The 24,948-nt window shown below is 44.8% G+C and overlaps 1 protein-coding gene across 2 annotated transcripts in view; it reads right to left on the reverse strand.

The window, feature by feature from the left end:
• Positions 1-5,718: 5,718 nt before the first annotated feature.
• Positions 5,719-24,948, reverse strand: part of LOC109902913 (RP2 activator of ARL3 GTPase) — a 28,679-nt gene continuing 9,449 nt past the window's right edge. The window contains exons 3-6 of one of the 2 annotated variants that reach the window (XR_004212141.1): positions 9,518-9,632; positions 7,604-7,689; positions 7,290-7,483; positions 5,719-7,250 (exon numbers count right to left, since the gene is read on the reverse strand). Coding sequence is in view for 1 of the 2 variants with exons in the window: in XM_031838134.1 (XP_031693994.1) it covers positions 7,400-7,483; positions 7,604-7,689; positions 9,518-9,632 (285 nt within the window). In the remaining variant the exon portion in view is untranslated. Of the gene's footprint in view, positions 7,484-7,603; positions 7,690-9,517; positions 9,633-24,948 lie in introns of both variants that reach the window. The other variant, XM_031838134.1, reaches the window with a different exon arrangement.

Here is a 24,948-nt window from a genome sequence, read left to right on the forward strand (position 1 = left end):
ACTATTATTCTGACATTTCACATTCTTAAAATAAAGTGGTGATTCTAACTGACCTAAGACAGGGAATTTTTACTAGGATTAAATGTCAGGAATTGTGAAAAACTTAGTTGAAATGTATTTGGTTAAAGTCTGTACGGTATAACAAGAAAATCTCCCACAATGACGCCACACTAAAATCTAAAATAAACACACCACAGAACATAAAACTGATCTTTTGACAAATATATTAGACATGTTGATTCTACAAAAGAAGCAGATACAAAAAGGAATTATTTTTACAAAGTCCAATCATATCATTCTTCAACAAATATTACAGTATATTGTCTATCCCAAATGGCACCCTAGTCCTTTTATAGTGCACTACCCTGGTCAAAGATAGTGTACTATAAAGGGAACAGGGTGCCATTTGGGAAGTACACAGTGCCTTTGGAATGTATTCAGACCCCTTGACTTTTCCCACATTTTGTTATGTTACAGCCTTATTCATAAATGGATTAAATAAATAAAAATCCTCAGCAATCTACACACAATACCCCATAATGACATCACAATACCCCATAATGACATCACAATACCCCATAATGACATCACAATACCCCATAATGACATCACAATACCCCATAATGACATCACAATACCCCATAATGACATCACAATACCCCATAATGACATCACAATACCCCATAATGACATCACAATACCCCATAATGACATCACAATACCCCATAATGACATCACAATACCCCATAATGACAAAGCAAAAACTGTTTTGTTTTTTAAAATTTTGGGCAAATGTAAAAACAAAAACAAAACAGAAATACCTTATTTATATTTACATATTAGAGTTTACCAAAATGCACCGAAAGGACTCTGACCATGAGAAACACGATTCTCTGGTCTGATGAAACCAATATTGAACTCTTTAGCCAGAATGCCAAGTGTCACGTCTGGAGGAAATCTGGCACCAACCTGATCGAACATCTCTGGAGACCTGAAAATAGCTGTGCAGCGACGCTCCCCATCGAACCTGACAGAGCTTGGATCTGCAGAGAAGAATGGGAGAAACTCCCCAAATACAGGTGTGCCAAGTTACCTTCATTACCCATGAAGACCGGAGGCTGTAATCGCTGCAAAAGGTGCTTCAACAAAGTGCTGAGTAAAGGGTCTGAATACTTATGTAAATATGATATTTCAGTTTATTTTGAATAAATTAGCAAAAATGTCTAAAAACCCGTTTTTTTTGTCATTATGAGGTATTGTGATTGAGGAAACCATTTTTTAAAATCAATTTTAGAATAAGGTTGTTACGTAACAAAATGTGGGAAAAGTCAAGGGGTCTGAATACTTTCCGAAGGCACTTTACATTTCATCACAGAAGAAAACAACATTACCATCTCTTCCTGTCTGGTCCCATAGAAAACATTACCATCTCTTCCTGTCTGGGCCCATAGAAAACATTACCATCTCTTCCTGTCTGGTCCCATAGAAAACAACATTACCATCTCTTCCTGTCTGGTCCCATAGAAAACATTACCATCTCTTACTGTCTGGGCCCATAGAAAACAACATTACCATCTCTTCCTGTCTGGTCCCATAGAAAACATTACCATCTACATCTCTTCTGTTTGGTCCCATAGAAAACAACATTACCATCTACATCTCTTCCTGTCTGGGCCCATAGAAAACAACATTACCATCTACATCTCTTCCTGTCTGGGCCCATAGAAAACAACATTACCATCTACATCTCTTCTGTCTGGTCCCATAGAAAACAACATTACCATCTCTTCCTGTCTGGTCCCATAGAAAACAACATTACCATCTCTTCCTGTCTGGTCCCATAGAAAACAACATTACCATCTACATCTCTTCCTGTCTGGGCCCATAGAAAACAACATTACCATCTACATCTCTTCCTGTCTGGGCCCATAGAAAACAACATTACCATCTACATCTCTTCCTGTCTGGTCCCATAGAAAACAACATTACCATCTCTTCCTGTCTGGTCCCATAGAAACAACATTACCATCTCTTCCTGTCTGGTCCCATAGAAAACAACCTTACCACCTACATCTCTTCCTGTCTGGTCCCATAGAAAACAACATTACCATCTCTTCCTGTCTGGTCCCATAGAAAACAACATTACAACCTCTTCCTCTCTGCAATACATTCCAAATCATTAGATCTATTTAGTTAACATTGTGTGTAGTCTTGAAAGCTGATTTGTGCACATTCTGGTTGGCTTTCAATAAAAAGATATTCACAACTTGAGAGCAGAAAACAAAAATACAAAATAAGAATGGAGACTTATAAAAAGCCTTTCCCCAAACTCATTTCAGTGGTGTAACCAAAGTGTTACCTGAATCATGTGGCATGGGATGTATTCATTTGTGCAAACGTATTACAGTGGTGTAACCAAAGTGTTACCTGAATCATGTGGCATGGGATGTATTCATTTGTGCAAACGTATTACAGTGGTGTAACCAGTGTTACAGATACAACCTGAATCATGTGGCATGGGGTATATTCATTAGTGAAAACTCATTTCTATTTGACATATTCAGGTGGATACAACCCCGTTTTGCCCTGTTTGCTTCAGTTTATTTCCTAGTGAATACACTCTCATACTCATTAATCAGATCAATGTCCAGTCAGCTATTTACACCTGTATCACCTTGACAACGTGTCTGGAAACAACCCAGGTAACCCAGGTAACCACTAAGGAAGTCCAGCTGACTTGCTGCTCTACTAAACACCCTAATAAATACGTGAAGAGAAAACACATGAAACATACCAAACAATGTCACATAGCTGGATGGACCAACTCCCCCCCCCCCCCCTTCTAAAATGTACAACAATGATGATTACTACCATAAATAAACTGTAGCAAGCCTGTGTTTATAAGTGTGGACATATCGCCTTTACAACTTCAGCATTCTTTTGTGACATAGCTGATGCCACGCAGGGCCAACAGGCCAGAAGGTTGAGGGTTTGCTGACCACCATGGACGAGACTCTCCCTGTCTGACCACCATGGACGAGACTCTCCCTGCCTGTCCACCATGTACAAGACTCTCCCTGTCTGTCCACCATGTACAAGACTCTCCCTGCCTGTCCACCATGTTCGAGACTCTCCCTGCCTGACCACCATGGACGAGACTCTCCCTGCCTGACCACCATGGACGAGACTCTCCCTGCCTGACCACCATGGACGAGACTCTCCCTGCCTGTCCACCATGGACGAGACTCCCTGCCTGTCCACCATGGATGAGACTCCCTGCCTGTCCACCATGGACGAGACTCTCCCTGCCTGACTCTCCCTGCCTGTCCACCATGGACGAGACTCTCCCTGCCTGACTCTCCCTGCCTGTCCACCATGGATGAGACTCTCCCTGCCTGACTCTCCCTGCCTGACTCTCCCTGCCTGTCCACCATGGACGACACTCTCCCTGACTGACTCTCCCTGCCTGACTCTCCCTGCCTGACTCTCCCTGCCTGATGTTTCAACAGGAGTGGATGAATGTGAACACTCACAGGTAAAAATCCATCCAGACGGTCAAGAACTATGCCTTTCTATCAACTGTCCAGAGTAGACCCACTACTGATCCTTATCAACTATCCAGAGTAGACCCACTACTGATCCTTATCAACTGTCCAGAGTAGACCCACTACTGATCCTTATCAACTATCCAGAGTAGACCCACTACTGATCCTTATCAACTGTCCAGAGGAGACCCACTACTGATCCTTATTAACTGTCCAGAGTAGACCAACTACTGATCCTTATCAACTATCCAGAATAGACCCACTACTGACCCTTATCAACTGTCCAGAGTAGACCCACTACTGACCCTTATCGACTATCCAGAGTAGACCCACTACTGATCCTTATCAACTATCCAGAGTAGACCCACTACTGATCCTTATCAACTGTCCAGAGGAGACCCACTACTGATCCTTATCAACTATCCAGAGGAGACCCACTACTGATCCTTATCAACTATCCAGAGTAGACCCACTACTGATCCTTATCGACTGTCCAGAGGAGACCCACTACTGATCCTTATTAACTGTCCAGAGTAGACCCACTACAGATCCTTATCAACTATCCAGAGTAGACCCACTACTGACCCTTATCAACTGTCCAGAGTAGACCCACTACTGACCCTTATTAACTGTCCAGAGTAGACCCACTACTGACCCTTATCAACTATCCAGAGTAGACCCACTACTGACCCTTATCAACTGTCCAGAGTAGACCCACTACTGATCCTCATTAACTGTCCAGAGTAGACCCACTACTGATCCTCATTAACTGTCCAGAGTAGACCCACTACTGATCCTTATCAACTATCCAGAGTAGACCCACTACTGACCCTTATCAACTGTCCAGAGGAGACCCACTACTGATCCTTATCAACTGTCCAGAGTAGACCCACTACTGATCCTTATCAACTATCCAGAGGAGACCCACTACTGATCCTTATCAACTATCCAGAGTAGACCCACTACTGATCCTTATCAACTGTCCAGAGTAGACCCACTACTGACCCTTATCAACTGTCCAGAGTAGACCCACTACTGACCCTCATTAACTGTCCAGAGTAGACCCACTACAGATCCTTATCAACTATCCAGAGTAGACCCACTACTGACCCTTATCAACTGTCCAGAGTAGACCCACTACTGACCCTTATTAACTGTCCAGAGTAGACCCACTACTGACCCTTATCAACTATCCAGAGTAGACCCACTACTGACCCTTATCAACTGTCCAGAGTAGACCCACTACTGATCCTCATTAACTGTCCAGAGTAGACCCACTACTGATCCTCATTAACTGTCCAGAGTAGACCCACTACTGATCCTTATCAACTATCCAGAGTAGACCCACTACTGACCCTTATCAACTGTCCAGAGGAGACCCACTACTGATCCTTATCAACTGTCCAGAGTAGACCCACTACTGATCCTTATCAACTATCCAGAGTAGACCCACTACTGACCCTTATCAACTGTCCAGAGTAGACCCACTACTGATCCTTATCAACTGTCCAGAGTAGACCCACTACTGACCCTTATCAACTGTCCAGAGTAGACCCACTACTGACCCTCATTAACTGTCCAGAGTAGACCCACTACTGATCCTTATCAACTGTCCAGAGTAGACCCACTACTGATCCTTATCAACTGTCCAGAGGAGACCCACTACTGATCCTTATCAACTATCCAGAGGAGACCCACTACTGATCCTTATCAACTGTCCAGAGTAGACCCACTACTGATCCTTATCAACTGTCCAGAGTAGACCCACTACTGATCCTTATCAACTATCCAGAGTAGACCCACTACTGACCCTTATCAACTGTCCAGAGTAGACCCACTACTGATCCGTATCAACTGTCCAGAGTAGACCCACTACTGACCCTTATCAACTGTCCAGAGTAGACCCACTACTGATCCTCATTAACTGTCCAGAGTAGACCCACTACTGACCCTTATCAACTGTCCAGAGTAGACCCACTACTGATCCGTATCAACTGTCCAGAGTAGACCCACTACTGACCCTTATCAACTGTCCAGAGTAGACCCACTACTGATCCTCATTAACTGTCCAGAGTAGACCCACTACTGATCCTTATCAACTGTCCAGAGTAGACCCACTACTGATCCTTATCAACTGTCCAGAGTAGACCCACTACTGATCCTTATCAACTGTCCAGAGTAGACCCACTACTGACCCTTATCAACTGTCCAGAGTAGACCCACTACTGATCCTCATTAACTGTCCAGAGTAGACCCACTACTGATCCTTATCAACTGTCCAGACTAGACCCACTACCGATCCTTATCAACTGTCCAGAGTAGACCCACTACTGACCCACGCTGCCTATCAGCTGACCTCTCCGCTGCCTATCAGCTGACCTCTCCACTGCCTATCAGCTGACCTCTCCACTGCCTATCAGCTGACCTCTCCACTGCCTATCAGCTGACCTCTCCACTGCCTATCAGCAGATCTCTCCATTGCCTATCAGCTGACCTCGCCGCTGCCTATCAGCTGACCTCTCCACTGCCTATCAGCTGACCTCTCCACTGCCTATCAGCTGACCTCTCCACTGCCTATCAGCTGACCTCTCCACTGCCTATCAGCTGACCTCTCCACTGCTAGGTATAGATAGAGGGCAGGATAGACAGACTGGTAGACTATATTGTTACTATGAATGGTGGATAGACAGACTGGTAGACTATATTGTTACTATGAATGGTGGATAGACAGACTGGTAGACTATATTGTTACTATGAATGGTGGATAGACAGACTGGTAGACGTCATTGTCACTATGTTGATTAACCTGTCCTCTCTGCTACCTACATTCACTATGTTGATTAACCTGTCCTCTCTGCTACCTACATTCACTATGTTGGTCAACCTGTCCTCTCTGCTACCTACATTCACTATGAATGATTAACCTGTCCTCTCTGCTACCTACATTCACTATGTTGATCAACCTGTCCTCTCTGCTACCTACATTTACTATGTTGATTAACCTGTCCTCTCTGCTACCTACATTCACTATGTTGATCAACCTGTCCTCTCTGCTACCTACATTCACTATGAATGAATAACCTGTCCTCTCTGCTACCTACATTCACTATGTTGATCAACATGTCCTCTCTGCTACCTACATTCACTATGTTGGTCAACCTGTCCTCTCTGCTACCTACAATCACTATGTTGGTCAACCTGTCCTCTCTGCTACCTACATTCACTATGTTGATCAACCTGTCCTCTCTGCTACCTACATTCACTATGTTGGTCAACCTGTCCTCTCTGCTACCTACATTCACTATGTTGGTCAACCTGTCCTCTCTGCTACCTACATTCACTATGTTGGTCAACCTGTCCTCTCTCCTACCTACATTCACTATGTTGATTAACCTGTCCTCTCTGCTACCTACATTCACTATGTTGATTAACCTGTCCTCTCTCCTACCTACATTCACTATGTTGATTAACCTGTCCTCTCTGCTACCTACATTCACTATGTTGGTCAACCTGTCCTCTCTCCTACCTACATTCACTATGTTGATTAACCTGTCCTCTCTGCTACCTACATTCACTATGTTGATTAACCTGTCCTCTCTCCTACCTACATTCACTATGTTGATTAACCTGTCCTCTCTGCTACCTACATTCACTATGTTGATTAACCTGTCCTCTCTCCTACCTACATTCACTATGTTGATTAACCTGTCCTCTCTCCTACCTACATTCACTATGTTGATTAACCTGTCATCTCTCCTACCTACCGGTATATCCAGTGTTAATACTACCAATAAAAAATGTCAACATACAAAAGTGTATCAGTGGTGTAGTTTGATTGTCATACAGTGATTCAATCACAAGCCCATCTGCATGTCAGCAAAGTTGAAGAAGTTGTCCACATCTCGAGAGGAAGTATTTCTGTTGTCTGAAACAAACACCTGCAGGGAATAGGACAGAGTTACTTCACATACAGGTACTATATTATTAGCTAGTTCAGTTCTGACTAACACTAACAATCTTGAGATGTTTTTGTACCGAGAGGTCAGGAATGCTGTTACCTTGGTTCCACTGAACATGTCACTGGCCATGCTCTTGCAGGCCTCCACTACCCCGTCCCCATTCAACTCCAGAGCTGTCACTGGGCCTGTGGCAACAAGAGATGCAGTTCAGAAATGCATGCCTAATCATCATAAGCACTAAACCAACTCATTAACACAATTATTTCCTTCAGCTATGAGGATCTTATCCACCCTTTCTCTTGGTTCAAAGGTCATCATACCTCACAGAGAACCAGAAACAGCAAACTAATGTCACACCTTCCTTATTATTGAATTATTAACCCAGACGATGTCACACCTTCCTTATTATTGAATTATTAACCCAGACGATGTCACACCTTCCTTATTATTGAATTATTAACCCAGACGATGTCACACCTTCCTTATTATTGAATTATTAACCCAGACGATGTCACACTTTCCTTCCTTATTATTCTGGCCTTTCTAGGGAGTTTTTCCTAGCCACCGTGCTTCTAAACCTGCATTGCTTGCTGTTTGGGGTTTTAGGCTGGGTTTCTGTACAGCACTTTGAGATATCAGCTGATGTAAGAAGGGCTTTATAAATACATTTGATTTAACCCAGATGATGTCACACCTTCCTTATTATTGAATTATTAACTCAGATGATAAAAGTTCCAAATGGCACCCTATTTGTATTTATTATGGATCCCCATTAGTTCCTGCCAAGGCAGCAGCTACTCTTCCTGGGGTTAACTATGGATCCCCATTAGTTCCTGTCAAGGCAGCAGCTACTCTTCCTGGGGTTAATTATGGATCCCCATTAGTTCCTGCCAAGGCAGCAGCTACTCTTCCTGGGGTTTATTATGGATCCCCATTAGTTCCTGCCAAGGCAGCAGCTACTCTTCCTGGGGTTAATTATGGATCCCCATTAGTTCCTGCCAAGGCAGCAGCTACTCTTCCTGGGGTTTATTATGGATCCCCATTAGTTCCTGCCAAGGCAGCAGCTACTCTTTCTGGGGTTTATTATGGATCCCCATTAGTTCCTGCCAAGGCAGCAGCTACTATTCCTGGGGTTTATTATGGATCCCCATTAGTTCCTGTCAAGGCAGCAGCTACTCTTCCTGGAGTTTTGTATGGATCCCCATTAGTTCCTGCCAAGGCAGCAGCTACTCTTCCTGGGGTTTATTATGGATACCTGGATAACTGGAATAAGCAATTTTATCACAGACCAGCAGCGTCTGGTTGCTCCTCATTACAGACCAGCAGCGTCTGGTTGCTCCTCAATACACACCACTGACCAACAGCGTCTGGTTGCTCCTCATTACACACCACAGACCAGCAGCGTCTGGTTGCTCCTCATTACACACCACAGACCAGCAGCGTCTGGTTGCTCCTCATTACACACCACAGGCAAATATTCTTTCCATAAACAACATAAGAATCACTACAAAATGTATTGTATGACCTCTGATACACTATATTAGGCCCAGCCTTTGGAACTGTGGTTTTCCTAGATATGGCTACTATATTGTGATCACTACATCCTATGGATCTGGATACTGTTTTAAAGCACATTTCTGCAGCATCAGTAAAGATGTGATCAATACTGATTGATGATTTCATTCCTGCGCTGTTTGTATCTACCCTGGTAGGTTGACTGATCCTGAACAAGGTTGCAGGCACTGGTGACAGTTTGAAGCTTTTTCTTGAGTGGGCAGCTTGATGAAACCCAGTAAACATTTAAAATCACCTGGAAAACATACCTCTCTGTTGATATCACATACACTATCAAGCATTTCACATGTTATCCCTATTCCCTATATAGTACCCTACTTTTGACAAGATTGAATGCATCCCAAATGGCACCCTATTCCCAATATAGAGCACTACTTTTGGGCACTGGTCCATATAGGGAATAGGGTGCCATTTGGGACACAGTCTTGTGTTGCTTACCGTTGGTGATCCACTCCAGGAGTCCCTCTGCATTGTTCTGGAATACTCTGCTGACATCCTCTGGGCGCATGGACACTTCCTTAGTCTGGATCAGCACAAACCCTTTCCCAGAGGCCTGGAGTTAATACAGACAGGAAGCAATGACCCCGTTAAACCCTTTCCCAGAGGCCTGGAGTTAATACAGACAGGAAGCAATGACCCCGTTAAACCCTTTCCCAGAGGCCTGGAGTTAATACAGACAGGAAGCAATGACCCCGTTAAACCCTTTCCCAGAGGCCTGGAGTTAATACAGACAGGAAGCAATGACCCCGTTAAACCCTTTCCCAGAGGCCTGGAGTTAATACAGACAGGAAGCAATGACCCCGTTAAACCCTTTCCCAGAGGCCTGGAGTTAATACAGACAGGAAGCAATGACCCCGTTAAACCCTTTCCCAGATGCCTGGAGTTAATACAGACAGGAAGCAATGACCCCGTCAAACCCTTTCCCAGAGGCCTGGAGTTAATACAGACAGGAAGCAATGACCCCGTTAAACCCTTTCCCAGATGCCTGGAGTTAATACAGACAGGAAGCAATGACCCCGTCAAACCCTTTCCCAGAGGCCTGGAGTTAATACAGACAGGAAGCAATGACCCCGTCAAACCCTTTCCCAGAGGCCTGGAGTTAATACAGACAGGAAGCAATGACACTGTTAAACCCTTTCCATCATTAACTAACCTACATCTGTACAGAAAGTTGGTGTTATTGTTGACTGCACACTAGGGTTGACTATATTCTGTCAGTCCAGGAAGGAACTCAATTTGGAATTTCAGTTTCACTTCCTGAAGTGACCGAACTGAAATGGATTTGACCCAAAATCCACCCTGCAGCACACTAAAGCAGGGCAGCAGCAGGAATCCACCACTACCTCACAGGACATTAACCTATCTTGTTTTGAAAGAGACAGTAGTCCATGTTTAGGAGGGCATTCCCACTAAGCATTTATTTTGGCCATCTTTTTTCTAAATAAGTATCTTGTAGTTAAAGGGACAGTATGGCATACTGCTGTATATATAGTGTATCTTGTAATTAAAGAGACAGTATGGCATACTGCTGTATATATAGTGTATATTGTAGTTAAAGAGACAGTATGGCATACTGCTGTATATATAGTGTATCTTGTAGTTAAAGAGACAGTATGGCATACTGCTGTATATATAGTGTATATTGTTGTTAAAGAGACAGTCGTGTATTTATAGTGTATATTGTAGTTAAAGAGACAGTAGTGCATTTTTAGGAAGTGAAGAAAACATAAGTGGAATCTTTTCAGACAAAGTGAGTCATTTCACAAACCCCATGGAATCCTGGGTCATTACAAACCCCATGGAATCCTGGGTCATTACAAACCCCATGGAATCCTGGGTCATTACAAACCCCATGGAATCCTGGGTCATTACAAACCCCATGGAATCCTGGGTCATTACAATCAGTTCAATCGGCAGCAGGTAGCCTAGTGGTTAGAGTGTAGAGGCAGCAGGTAGCCTAGTGGTTAGAGTGTAGAGGCAGCAGGGTAGCCTAGTGGTTAGAGTGTAGAGGCAGCAGGTAGTCTAGTGGTTAGAGTGTAGAGGCAGCAGGGTAGCCTAGTGGTTAGAGCTTTAGACTAGTAACTAAAAGGTTGCAAGATCGAATCCCTGAGCTGACAAGGTAAAAATCTGTCGTTCTGCTCCTGAACAAGACAGTTAACCCACTGTTCCCCGGTAGACCGTCATTGAAAATAAGAATGTTCTTAACTGACTTGCCCAGTTAAATAAAGGTTCAAATAAAATAAAATCCACATAACACAATCAACCACTCCTTGTCCTTATTTGACACGTGGGCACAGTAACAGAATTAGACTCAGATTGTTCACTTTAAAGCGTGCCAAACAAAAACCATTGATTTCAAAGTTAACCAAACCATACAACTCTATGCACAAGGACTATTTTATACTGAAGATTTCCCAAAAACACATTTCCTGGAAGAGCTGTGCTGATGCAAAGTCTGGTAGCAGAATGACAGTAACATTTTCTTCTTTATGTCCATGTTTTCTCAAAACTGGGTGTCAGCTATGGAATGACACCTTGATAAAAAACATGTTTTGGTTATTCAACGACAGAAAGTGAAGTGTATTTACACCTTGTAACAGAATTAAGGTAATTAAATGCTGGGTCCATAATCTGTACAGAAATGCATAATTCAAAATGTCATTGTCTTCATGGTGATGTATCCTAAATAGGTACACATCATGGACATCATAGCACAGCACAACAGTGTTTTTTTTTTTACTAATGTTCGCACAATGACATGCTAGCTGTTCCCATAGACTTCCAGTCATTAAGCCTATGATAATTAATTTAAAAGCGTGTCTGATGCAGAAAAATCCATTGATAGAAGCCATCATCTATCTTTTTGAGGGTCTCGGCAGAAATAATTCTTAAAACAAAATTCCTTCTTATTTGTTTGCAGTGGTGGTAACAATTTAGCATTGGCGGGCCACTCGGTTCGATAAGGTGGCGGGCCACTCGGTTCGATAAGGTGGAGGCCCACTCGGTTCGATAAGGTGGCGGGCCACTCGGTTCGATAAGGTGGAGGCCCACTCGGTTCGATAAGGTGGCGGGCCACTCGGTTCGATAAGGTGGCGGGCCACTCGGTTCGATAAGGTGGCGGGCCACTCGGTTCGATAAGGTGGAGGGCCACTCGGTTCGATAAGGTGGCGGGCCACTCGGTTCGATAAGGTGGCGGGCCACTCGGTTCGATAAGGTGGAGGGCCACTCGGTTCGATAAGGTGGAGGGCCACTCGGTTCGATAAGGTGGAGGGCCACTCGGTTCGATAAGGTGGAGGGCCACTCGGTTCGATAAGGTGGAGGGCCACTCGGTTCGATAAGGTGGAGGGCCACTCGGTTCGATAAGGTGGAGGGCCACTCGGTTCGATAAGGTGGCGGGCCACTCGGTTCGATGCAGCGGAGGGCCACTCGGTTCGATGCAGCGGAGGGCCACTCGGTTCGATGCAGCGGAGGGCCACTCGGTTCGATGCAGCGGAGGGCCACTCGGTTCGATGCAGCGGAGGGCCACTCGGTTCGATGCAGCGGAGGGCCACTCGGTTCGATGCAGCGGAGGGCCACTCGGTTCGATGCAGCGGAGGGCCACTCGGTTCGATGCAGCGGAGGGCCACTCGGTTCGATGCAGCGGAGGGCCACTCGGTTCGATGCAGCGGAGGGCCACTCGGTTCGATAAGGTGGTGGGTCACTCGGTTCGATGCAGCGGAGGGCCACTCGGTTCGATGTGAATGTTGACCTGTTTAAAGGTCTTACTCACATCGACTACAGCGAGCGTGATCACACAGTCAACCCGGAACAGTTGGTGCTATAATGCATGTTTCAGTGTTGCCTCTAAGCGAGCATAGAGGTAGTTTAGCTCGTCTGGTAGGCTCGTGTCACAGGGTAGCTCTCAGCTGTGCTTATCTTTGTAGTCTGTAATAGTTTGCAAGCCCTGCCACATCCAACAAGTGTCAGAACCGGGGTAGTATGACTCGATCTTAGTCCTGTATTGATGCTTTGCCTGTTTGATGGTTCGTCGGGGGGCATAGCGGGATTTCTTATAAGCTTCCGGGTTAGAGTCCCGCTCCTTTAAAGCCTCAGCTCTACCCTTTAGATCAGTGTGGATGTTGTGTGTAATCCATGGCTTCTGGTTGGGGTATGTACGTACAGACACTGTGGGGACGACGTCCTTGTTGCACTTATTGATAAAGCCAGTGACTGATGTGTACTCCTCAATGCCATCGGAAGAATCCCGGAACATACTCCAGTCTGTGCTAGCAAAACAGTCCTGTCGTTTAGCATCTGCTTCATCTGACCACTTTTTTATAGACTGAGTCACTGGTGCTTCCAGCTTTAATTTGTGCTTGTAAGCAGGAATCGGTAGGATAGAGTTATATTCAGATTTACCAAATGGGGGGCGAGGAAGAGCACTGTATGCTTCTCTGTGTGTGGAGTAAAGGTGGTCGCAAAAAAATGTCCCTCTGGTTGCACATTTAACATGCTGATAGAAATGAGGTAAAAATGATTTAAGTTTCCCTGCATTAAAGTCCCCGGCCACTAGGAGCGCCGCCTCTGGATGAGCCTTTTCCTGTTTGCTTATGGCTAATACAGCTAATCGAGAGCAGGTTTTAATGCCAGCCTCAGTCTGTGGTGGTCTGCACACCGCTGTTTTACTGCACCGTTGTTTGTCTGTCTGTGGCCAGCCTGTTAGCTTGCACGTTTCTTGCCATACTCCTTCGATCTCTCTCATCAACAAGCTGTTTTGCCCACAGGACTGCCGCTGACTGGATGTTTTTTGTTTGTTGCAACCTTCTCTGTAAACCCTAGACACTGTTGTGTGTGAAAAGCCTAGGAGGCCGTTTCTGAGATACTGGAACTGGCACGCCTGGCACTGACAATCAACCCAAGCTCAAAGTCTCTTAGGTCACTGGTTTTGTCCATTCTAACATTCAATAGAGCAGAAACTGAATGTCTTGATGCCTGTCTGCCTGCTTTATATAGCAAGGCACGTGACTCACTGTCTGTAGGAGGGAACCATTTTGGGAACGTGGTGGTGTACCTAATAAACTGGCCACTGAGGGTATATAGAGCCAATCTGGGAGAAATTATGACAGTTCCTTGGACTTCATGATATAGTTTCTACTCTGACGTGCTCTGTCAACTGTGGGACATGATTTACACAGGTGTGTTTCTTTCTAAATCATGTCCAAACAATTGAAATGGACTCAGGTGGACTCCAATGAAGTTGTAGTGACATCTCAAGGATGATCAAAAGGGATTGGCTGCAAAGGACCTTCTTATGGAGTGTAGAAAGCGGACCATGTTCCGAATTCTGTCGTTGTACATTTCAAAGGTGCTGAATAAATAGTTATATTGACTACGTCCGTCCTAGCTCGCTCATTAATGTCTTAATCAAAATTACAGATTGCCCCTTTTACGCTCATCGTTCCCTTATGCCATAGTTTGTACATCTCAATTGTCAGTAGAAACCACAATTGTTTAAGCAAGTCAGCCACGTCAGGTATGTTTATTAAAAGGCATTAAAGGAGGCTGAATTAACTGTTTCGCTGCCAGACAAGGCTCCGCTGACAGCCAGGTGTAGCAGTGGTAAAATAATGGGACAGCTTTATGTCCCATTTATGTCCCTTTAGGCCCTAACAGTTTGTAGGCACTGTTGGTCACCGTTATAGTGCAATTTATGTATTGTTTAGTGTTGTGGCTTTAATGGCAAGCAGATTTCCATGCTAATCCAGTGTGACTTCCTCATCTGTTCTCTTGCTCAACTTCCTCAGTGTTCTCTTGCTCAACAGAGCAGTCGTTGACGTATTCTCAGAGCTCTTTTTGTTTCTGGAGGCTTAGCAATCCATGTCTTTGCACCAGCATGTAGACTACCAGCTGCCTGATGTCCGGCCTTGCCACAGTGGAAGCATGTCCCTTGATTTCCCTGTTTCTGATGTTCAGTTGCAACTCTGTGCACTTTTCCGAAAGAACTCAACGGCGGAGTCTCTTTAGCAGCTAGTTTCATGGACACACTAACTTCAATGGCCGTGGTCAAGGTCAGATAACTTTCAATCAACAGTCTTTTTGTGTAGCTTCACTCCGTAGCCCACATACTAGTCTGTCTCTAATGACGTTATTTAGAACATCATTCAACACAGTTTTTTAACGCAGCAGCAAACATTGTCACTGATTCTCCTTCTTTCCTGATTTCTTCGGTGGAACCTTTCAGCAATAACTAGTGGTTTTGTTGAAAAGTGTCCTTTCAGTATTCCCACAGTATCCCCATACGTCTTCTACCTGGGCTGTCTGGCTGTACCAGGCTGCGTAGTAAATGTTTACAACAAGTCATCAGCAGCCATCATCAATACAGTCCTCAACCAAAGCAATATTTTCCTCAGTCACGGCAAAAGGCCTCCTAACTCCTCCTCCTGGGACGGGGGCTGAGATTAAAAATAATAATAAATGAAATAAAAATATAGGACAAAACACATCACAACAAGAGAGACAACACAACACTACATAAAGAGAGACACCACAACACTACATAAAGAGAGACACCACAACACTACATAAAGAGAGACACCACAACACTACATGAAGAGAGACACCACAACACTACATAAAGAGAGACACCACAACACTACATAAAGAGAGACACCACAACACTACATAAAGAGAGACACCACAACACTACATAAAGAGAGACACCACAACACTACATAAAGAGAGACAACACAACACTACATGAAGAGAGACCTAAGACAACAACATAACATGGCAGCAACACAACATGGTCGCAGCACAACACTACATGAAGAGAGACAACACAACACTACATGAAGAGAGACCTAAGACACCACAACACTACATAAAGAGAGACAACACAACATAAAGAGAGACAACACTACATAAAGAGAGACAACACAACACTACATAAAGAGAGACAACACAACACTACATGAAGAGAGACCTAAGACAACAACACAGCAAGGCAGCAACACAACATGGTCGCAGCACAACACTACATAAAGAGAGACCTAAGATGACAACATAGCATGGCAGCAACACAACACTACATAAAGAGAGACCTAAGACAACAACATAGCAAGGCAGCAACACAACATGGTCGCAGCACAACATGGTAGCAACACAGCACAGACAACAGCACAAAGGGAAAGAAGGTAGAGACAACAATACATCACACAAAGCAGTGACAACTGGCAGTAAGAGTGTCCATGATTGAGTCTTTGAATGAAGAGATTGAGAACTGTCCAGTTTGAGTGTTTGTTGCAGCTTGTTCCAGTCACTAGCTGCAGCGAACTGAAAAGACAAGCGACCCAGGGATGTGTGTGCTTTGGGGACCTTTAACAGAATGTGACTGGCAGAACGGGTGTGGTATGTGCAGGATGAGGGCTGCAGTAGATATCTCGGATAAGGGGGAGTGAGGCCTAAGACGGTTTTATAAATAAGCATCAACCAGTGGGTCTTGCGACGGGTATACAGAGATGACCAGTTTACAGAAGAGTATAGAGTGCACTGATGTGTCCTATGAGAAGCACTGGTGGCAAATCTGATGGCCGAATGGTAAAGAACATCTGGCCGCTTGAGAGCACCCTTAACTGCCGATCTATGAATTACGTCTCTGTAATCTAGCATGGATAGGATGGTCATCTGAATCAGGGTTAGTTTGGCAGCTGGGGTGAAAGAGGAGTGATTATGATAGAGGAAACCATGTCTAGATTTAACTTTAGCCTGCAGCTAAATGTGTGCTGAGAGAAGGACAGTGTACTGTCTAGCCATACTCACAAGTACTTGTATGAGGTGACTACCTCAACCTCTAAACCCTCAGAGGTAGTAATCACACCTGTGGGGAGAGGGGCATTCTTCTTACCAAACCACATGACCTTTGTTTTGGAGGTGTTCAGAACAAGGATAAGGGTAGAGAAAGCTTGTTGGACACTAAGAAAGCTTTAACACAACATCTGGGGAGGGGCCAGCTGAGTATAAGACTGTATCATCTGCATATAAATGGACGAGAGAGCTTCCTACTGCCTGAGCTATGTTGTTGATGTAAATTGAGAAGAGCGTGGGGCCTAGGATCGAGCCTTGGGGTACACCCTTGGTGACAGGCAGTGGCTGAGACAGCAGATGTTCTGATTTTATACTCGGCACTCTTTGAGAGAGGTAGTTAGCAAACCAGGCCAAAGACCCCTCAGAGACACCAATAACCGGCCCACAAGACTGGAATGGTCTACCGTATTAAAAGCTTTGGCCAAGTCAATAAAAATAGCAGCACAACATTGCTTAGAATCAAGGGCAAGGGTGACATCACTGACTACCTTCAAGGTTGCAGTGACACATCCATAACCTGAGTGGAAACCGGATTGCATACCAGAGAGAATACTATAGACAAGCCAGTCAGTTGATTATTGACAAGATTTTCCAACACTTTTGAGCTTAGGGCAGGTAGGTTACAGGCCGGTGCTGATGGAGGACGATAACACCCAGAAACAGTCAACGAAGAGCTATTTGAAAGTTTAATGCTTAAAATCAGCAAATCAAATTGTTTGGGGACAGACTTGGTGGAGACAACTGAGCACTGAAGGTGATCCTTGGTAAAGATTTGCCACTCCCCCACCTTTGGAAGATCTGTCTTGCCAAAAAAGGTTAGAACCAGAAAGGTTAACATCAGTATTCAAAACTCTCTTCCTTAACTACTTCTCCGTAATGACCAACATCTGAGAACCCACATTTTTAATTGGTCCATTTTAGGTAATAAGCTTCCAGTGTTAACGTGCAGAAAACTCAGGCTTTTACGAGAGCAGAAATCAGTGAAGCAGATATCAGAGCTCAAATCAGAATTGGAGCTAGCATCAGTACATTCACATTTCCAGATATCATCAACAGTATTACAATCAGGGAACGGCAGAGGACAAGGAGAGCTCTGCAGTGCTGATTTATGACATCTGAATGTGCATTTAGAAGGCAACAAGATCATATTATACAGCAATTTCATCAGGTAACATGAAAGCTCAGTTGTCCTGAGTCTGCACAACTCTGCCAGGACCTAGGATCAAGGGAGACAGGTTTTTTAGTACTAAATCTCTTGACACATTGATTAAAATAATCATGGCCTCTAAACCTTCAAGCTGCATACTGGACCCTATTCCAACTACACTAATGAAAGAGCTGCTTCCTGTGCTTGGCCCTTCTTGTTGAACATAATAAACGTCTCTCTATCCACCAAACTCACTAAAAGTGGCAGTAATAAAGCCTCTCTTGAAAAAGCCAACCCTTGACCCAGAAAATATTTTAAAAACTATCGGCCTATATCGAATCTTCCATTCCTCTCAAAAAATTTAGAAAAGGCTGTTGCGCAGCAACTCACTGCCTTCCTGAAGACAAACAATGTATACGAAATGCTTCAGTCTGGTTTTAGAACCCATTAGAGCACTGAAACTGCATCTGCATCTGTCCTCGTGCTCCTAGACCTTAGTGTAGCTTTTGATACCATCGATCACCACATTCTTTTGGAGAGATTGGAAACCCAAATTGGTCTACTTTCGGTGTGCCTCAAGGTTCCGTTTTAGGACCACTATTGTTTCACTATATATTTTTACCTCTTATTGATGTAATTCGGAAACATAATGTTAACTTTCACTGCTATGCGGATGACACACAGCGGTACATTTCGATGAAACGGAAATGGTGAAGCCCCAAAATTGCCACAGGCCACCTTACTGTCCCTAGAATTTCTAAGCAAACAGCTGGAGGCAGGGCTTTCTCCTATAGAGCTCCATTTTTATGGAACGGTCTGCCTACCCATGTGAGAGACGCATACTCGGTCTCAAACTTTAAGTGTTTATTGAATACTCATCTCTTCAGTAGGTCCTATGATTGAGTGTAGTCTGGCCTAGGAGTGTGAAGGTGTACGGAAAGGCACTGGAGCAACGAACCACCCTTGCTGTCTCTGCCTGGCCGGTTCTCCTCTCTCCACTTGGATTCTCTGCCTCTAACCCTATGACGGGGGCTGAGTCACTGGCTTACTGGTGCTCTTCCATGCCGTCCCTAGGAGGGGTGCATCACTTGACTGGGTTGAGTCACTGACGTGATCTTCCTGTCCGGGTTGGCGCCCCCCCTTGGGTTGTGCAGTGGCGGAGATCTTTGTCGGCTATACTTGGCCTTGTCTCAGGATGGTAAGTTGGTGGCTGAAGATATCACTCTAGTGGTGTGGGGGCAGTGCTTTGGCAAAGTGGTTGGGGTTATATCCTGCCTGTTTGGCCCTGTCCGGGGGTATTGTCGGATGGGCCACAGTGTCTCCCGACCCCTCCTTTCTCAGCCTCCAGTATTTATGCTGCAGTAGTTTATGTGTCGGGGGGCTATGGCCAGTCTGTTTTATCTGGAGTATTTCTCCTGTCTTATCCGGTTTCCTGTGTGAATTTAAGTATGCTCTCTAATTCGCTCTCTTTTTCTCTCTCTCTTTCTTTCTTTCTTTCTCTCGGAGGACCTGAGCCCTAGGACCATGCCTCAGGACTACCTGGCCTGATGACTCCTTGCTGTCCCCAGTCCACCTGGCCGTGCTGCTGCTCCAGTTTCAACTGTTCTGCCTGCGGCTATGGAACCCTGATCTGTTCACAGGACATGCTACCTGTCCCAGACCTACTGTTTCCAACTCTCTAGAGACAACATGAGCAGTAGATATACTCTGAATGATCTAGAGATACTCTCAATGATCGGCTATGAAAAGCCTAATTATATTTACTCCTGAGGTGCTGACCTGTTGCACCCTCGACAACCACTGTGATTATTATTATTTGACCCTGCTGGTCATCTATGAACATTTGAACATCTTGGCCATGTTCTGTTATAATCTCCACCCGGCACATCCAGAAGAGGACTGGCCACCCCTCATAGCCTGGTTCCTCCCTAGGTTCTGGCCTTTCTAGGGAGTTTTTCCTAGCCACCGTGCTTCTTCACCTGCATTGCTTGCTGTTTGGGGTTTTAGGCTGGGTTTATGTACAGTACTTTGTGACATCAGCTGATGTAAGAAGGGCTTTATAAATACATTTGATTGATTGATTGAATACAAAGACGATGAGGGGTGGTTAGAATAGGATGGGGGGCGGGGGGGCAAAAGTCCATGTAACCAATAGAGAGTCAGAGTCCCGAGTGTGGGAACAAACAGACTGTCCCACGGATGGGGAAACAAGAAAGTTGATAGTCAACAAAGCATGCAGGAGTCATGAGGCAAATAGCAAAATGGTAAAATGCACAAGAAACAATACAACGATTTGGGGCTAGCCATTGTAAGACAGTCGTGAAGCTGGCACGAAAATATCTATTCCCCCTCAGGAGACTGAAAAGATTTGGCATGGGTCCCCAGATCCTCAAAAGGTTCAACAGCTACACCATCGAGAGCATCCTGACTGGTTGCATCACTGCCTGGTATGTCAACTGCTCATCCTCTGACCTCAAGGCACTATAGAGGGTAGTGTGTACGGCCAAGTACATCACCAGGGCCAAGCTTCCTGCCATCCAGGACCTCCAGGAGGTGTCAGAGGAGGGCCCTAAAAAATGTCAAAGACTCCAGTCACCCTGGTCACAGACTGTTCTCTCTACTACAGCATGGCAAGAGGTGCCGGAGCGCCAAGTCCAGGTCCAAGAGGCTTCTAAACAGCTTCTACCCCCAAGCCATGAGACTCCTGAACATCTAGTCAGATGGCTACCCAGACTATTTGCATTGCGCCTCCCCCCTTTTTTTACACTGCTGATACTCTGTTATCATCTATACATAGTCACTTTAATAACTCTACCTACATGTACATTTAATCTCAATTACCATGACTTGTATATAGCCTCCACATTGACTCTGTACCATAACACCCTGTATATAACCTCCACATTGACTCTGTACCGGTACCCCCTGTATATAGCCTCCACATTGACTCTGTACCGGTACCCCCTGTATATAGTCTCCACATTGACTCTGTACCATAATACCCTGTATATAGTCTCCACATTGACTCTGTACCGTAATACCCTGTATATAGTCTCCACACGGACTCTGTACCGTAATACCCTGTATATAGTCTCCACATTGACTCTGTACCGTAATACCCTGTATATAGCCTCCACATTGACTCTGTACCGTAATACCCTGTATATAGCCTCCACACTGACTCTGTACCGTAATACCCTGTATATAGCCTCCACACTGACTCTGTACCGTAATACCCTGTATATAGCCTCCACATTGACTCTGTAACAGTACCCCCTGTATATAGCCTCCACATTGACTCTGTACCGGTACCCCCTGAATATAGCCTCCACATTGACTCTGTACCGGTACCCCCTGAATATAGCCTCCACATTGACTCTGTACCATAATACCCTGAATAAAGCCTCCACATTGACTCTGTACCGTAATACCCTGTATATAGCCTCCACATTGACTCTGTACCGTAATACCCTGTATATAGCCTCCACATTGACTCTGTACCGTAATAGCCTGTATATAGCCTCCACATTGACTCTGTACCATAATACCCTGAATATAGCCTCCACCTTGACTCTGTACCGTAATACCCTGTATATAGCCTCCACATTGACTCTGTACCGTAATACCCTGTATATAGCCTCCACACTGACTCTGTACCGTAATACCCTGTATATAGCCTCCACACTGACTCTGTACCGTAATACCCTGTATATAGCCTCCACACTGACTCTGTACCAGTACCCCTTGTATATAGCCTCCACATTGACTCTGTACCGGTACCCCCTGTATATAGCCTCCACATTGACTCTGTACCGGTACCCCCTGAATATAGCCTCCACATTGACTCTGTACCATAATACCCTGAATATAGCCTCCACATTGACTCTGTACCGTAATACCCTGTATATAGCCTCCACATTGACTCTGTACCGTAATACCCTGTATATAGCCTCCACATTGACTCTGTACCGGTACCCCCTGTATATAGCCTCCACATTGACTCTGTACCGGTACCCCCTGTATATAGTCTCCACATTGACTCTGTACCATAATACCCTGTATATAGTCTCCACATTGACTCTGTACCATAATACCCTGTATATAGTCTCCACATTGACTCTGTACCGTAATACCCTGTATATAGTCTCCACACGGACTCTGTACCGTAATACCCTGTATATAGTCTCCACATTGACTCTGTACCGTAATACCCTGTATATAGCCTCCACATTGACTCTGTACCGTAATACCCTGTATATAGCCTCCACACTGACTCTGTACCGTAATACCCTGTATATAGCCTCCACACTGACTCTGTACCGTAATACCCTGTATATAGCCTCCACATTGACTCTGTAACAGTACCCCCTGTATATAGCCTCCACATTGACTCTGTACCGGTACCCCCTGAATATAGCCTCCACATTGACTCTGTACCGGTACCCCCTGAATATAGCCTCCACATTGACTCTGTACCATAATACCCTGAATAAAGCCTCCACATTGACTCTGTACCGTAATACCCTGTATATAGCCTCCACATTGACTCTGTACCGTAATACCCTGTATATAGCCTCCACATTGACTCTGTACCGTAATAGCCTGTATATAGCCTCCACATTGACTCTGTACCATAATACCCTGAATATAGCCTCCACCTTGACTCTGTACCGTAATACCCTGTATATAGCCTCCACATTGACTCTGTACCGTAATACCCTGTATATAGCCTCCACACTGACTCTGTACCGTAATACCCTGTATATAGCCTCCACACTGACTCTGTACCGTAATACCCTGTATATAGCCTCCACACTGACTCTGTACCAGTACCCCTTGTATATAGCCTCCACATTGACTCTGTACCGGTACCCCCTGTATATAGCCTCCACATTGACTCTGTACCGGTACCCCCTGAATATAGCCTCCACATTGACTCTGTACCATAATACCCTGAATATAGCCTCCACATTGACTCTGTACCGTAATACCCTGTATATAGCCTCCACATTGACTCTGTACCGGTAACCCCTGTATATAGCCTCCACATTGACTCTGTACCGTAATACCCTGTATATAGTCTCCACACTGACTCTGTACCGTAATACCCTGTATATAGCCTCCACATTGACTCTGTACCATAATACCCTGAATATAGCCTCCACATTGACTCTGTACCGTAATACCCTGTATATAGCCTCCACATTGACTCTGTACCGTAATACCCTGTATATAGCCTCCACATTGACTCTGTACCGGTAACCCCTGTATATAGCCTCCACATTGACTCTGTACCGTAATACCCTGTATATAGTCTCCACACTGACTCTGTACCGTAATACCCTGTATATAGCCTCCACATTGACTCTGTACCGGTAACCCCTGTATATAGCCTCCACATTGACTCTGTACCGTAATACCCTGTATATAGTCTCCACACTGACTCTGTACCGTAATACCCTGTATATAGCCTCCACATTGACTCTGTACCGGTAACCCCTGTATATAGCCTCCACATTGACTCTGTACCGTAATACCCTGTATATAGTCTCCACACTGACTCTGTACCGTAATACCCTGTATATAGTCTCCACACTGACTCTGTACCGTAATACCCTGTATATAGCCTCCACATTGACTCTGTACCGTAATACCCTGTATATAGCCTCCACATTGTACCGTAATACCCTGTATATAGCCTCCACATTGACTCTGTACCGTAACACCCTGTATATAGCCTCCACATTGACTCTGCACCGTAATACCCTGTATATAGCCTCCACATTGACTCTGTACCGTAATACCCTGTATATAGCCTCCACATTGACTCTGTACCGTAATACCCAGTATATAGCCTCCACATTGACTCTGTACCGTAACACCCTGTATATAGCCTCCACATTGACTCTGTACCGTAATACCCTGTATATAGTCTCCACATTGACTCTGTACCGTAACACCCTGTATATAGCCTCCACATTGACTCTGTACCGTAATACCCTGTATATACTATAATAGATCACCACTACTACAATAGATCACTACTACTACTACTACTACTACTACAACAACAATAGATCACTACTACTACTACAACAACAGATGATTTGGGATGCACAATCTGTGTTTCTACGGAGCAGAAAGTAGCCTAATCAGACCTCTGGAAGCTGCATCAGCAAACTGATAGTTCTGGTGTTGTGTCTCTAATAGTAGTAATAATAATAATGTATTCAACATTATCTCACAGTCTCAATGTCGTTCACTCAAGGACTGTCATTGATTGCATGGCCTCATATGACCGTAACAACTTAAATTGTTCTGCATTTCTAAATAACTGTCTGGGTAGAGGAGGGAGGAAGTGAACACCATGACACATGTCCTCATCTGGAGGATGGCCAGTAGTTTCACTTCCTCTTCTGGAGGATGGCCAGTAGTTTCACTTCCTCATCTGGAGGATGGCCAGTAGTTTCACTTCCTCATCTGGAGGATGGCCAGTAGTTTCACTTCCTCATCTGGAGGATGGCCAGTAGTTTCACTTCCTCATCTGGAGGATGGCCAGTAGTTTCACTTCCTCATCTGGAGGATGGCCAGTAGTTTCACTTCCTCATCTGGAGGATGGCCAGTAGTTTCACTTCCTCATCTGGAGGATGGCCAGTAGTTTCACTTCCTCATCTGGAGGATGGCCAGTAGTTTCACTTCCTCATCTGGAGGATGGCCAGTAGTTTCACTTCCTCATCTGGAGGATGGCCAGTAGTTTCACTTCCTCATCTGGAGGATGGCCAGTAGTTTCGCTTCCTCATCTGGAGGATGGCCAGTAGATTCACTTCCTCATCTGGAGGATGGCCAGTAGATTCACTTTCTCATATGGAGGATGGCCAGT

Source organism: Oncorhynchus kisutch, linkage group LG13 (assembly GCF_002021735.2).
Source record: "Oncorhynchus kisutch isolate 150728-3 linkage group LG13, Okis_V2, whole genome shotgun sequence".
NCBI lineage: Eukaryota > Metazoa > Chordata > Actinopteri > Salmoniformes > Salmonidae > Oncorhynchus > Oncorhynchus kisutch.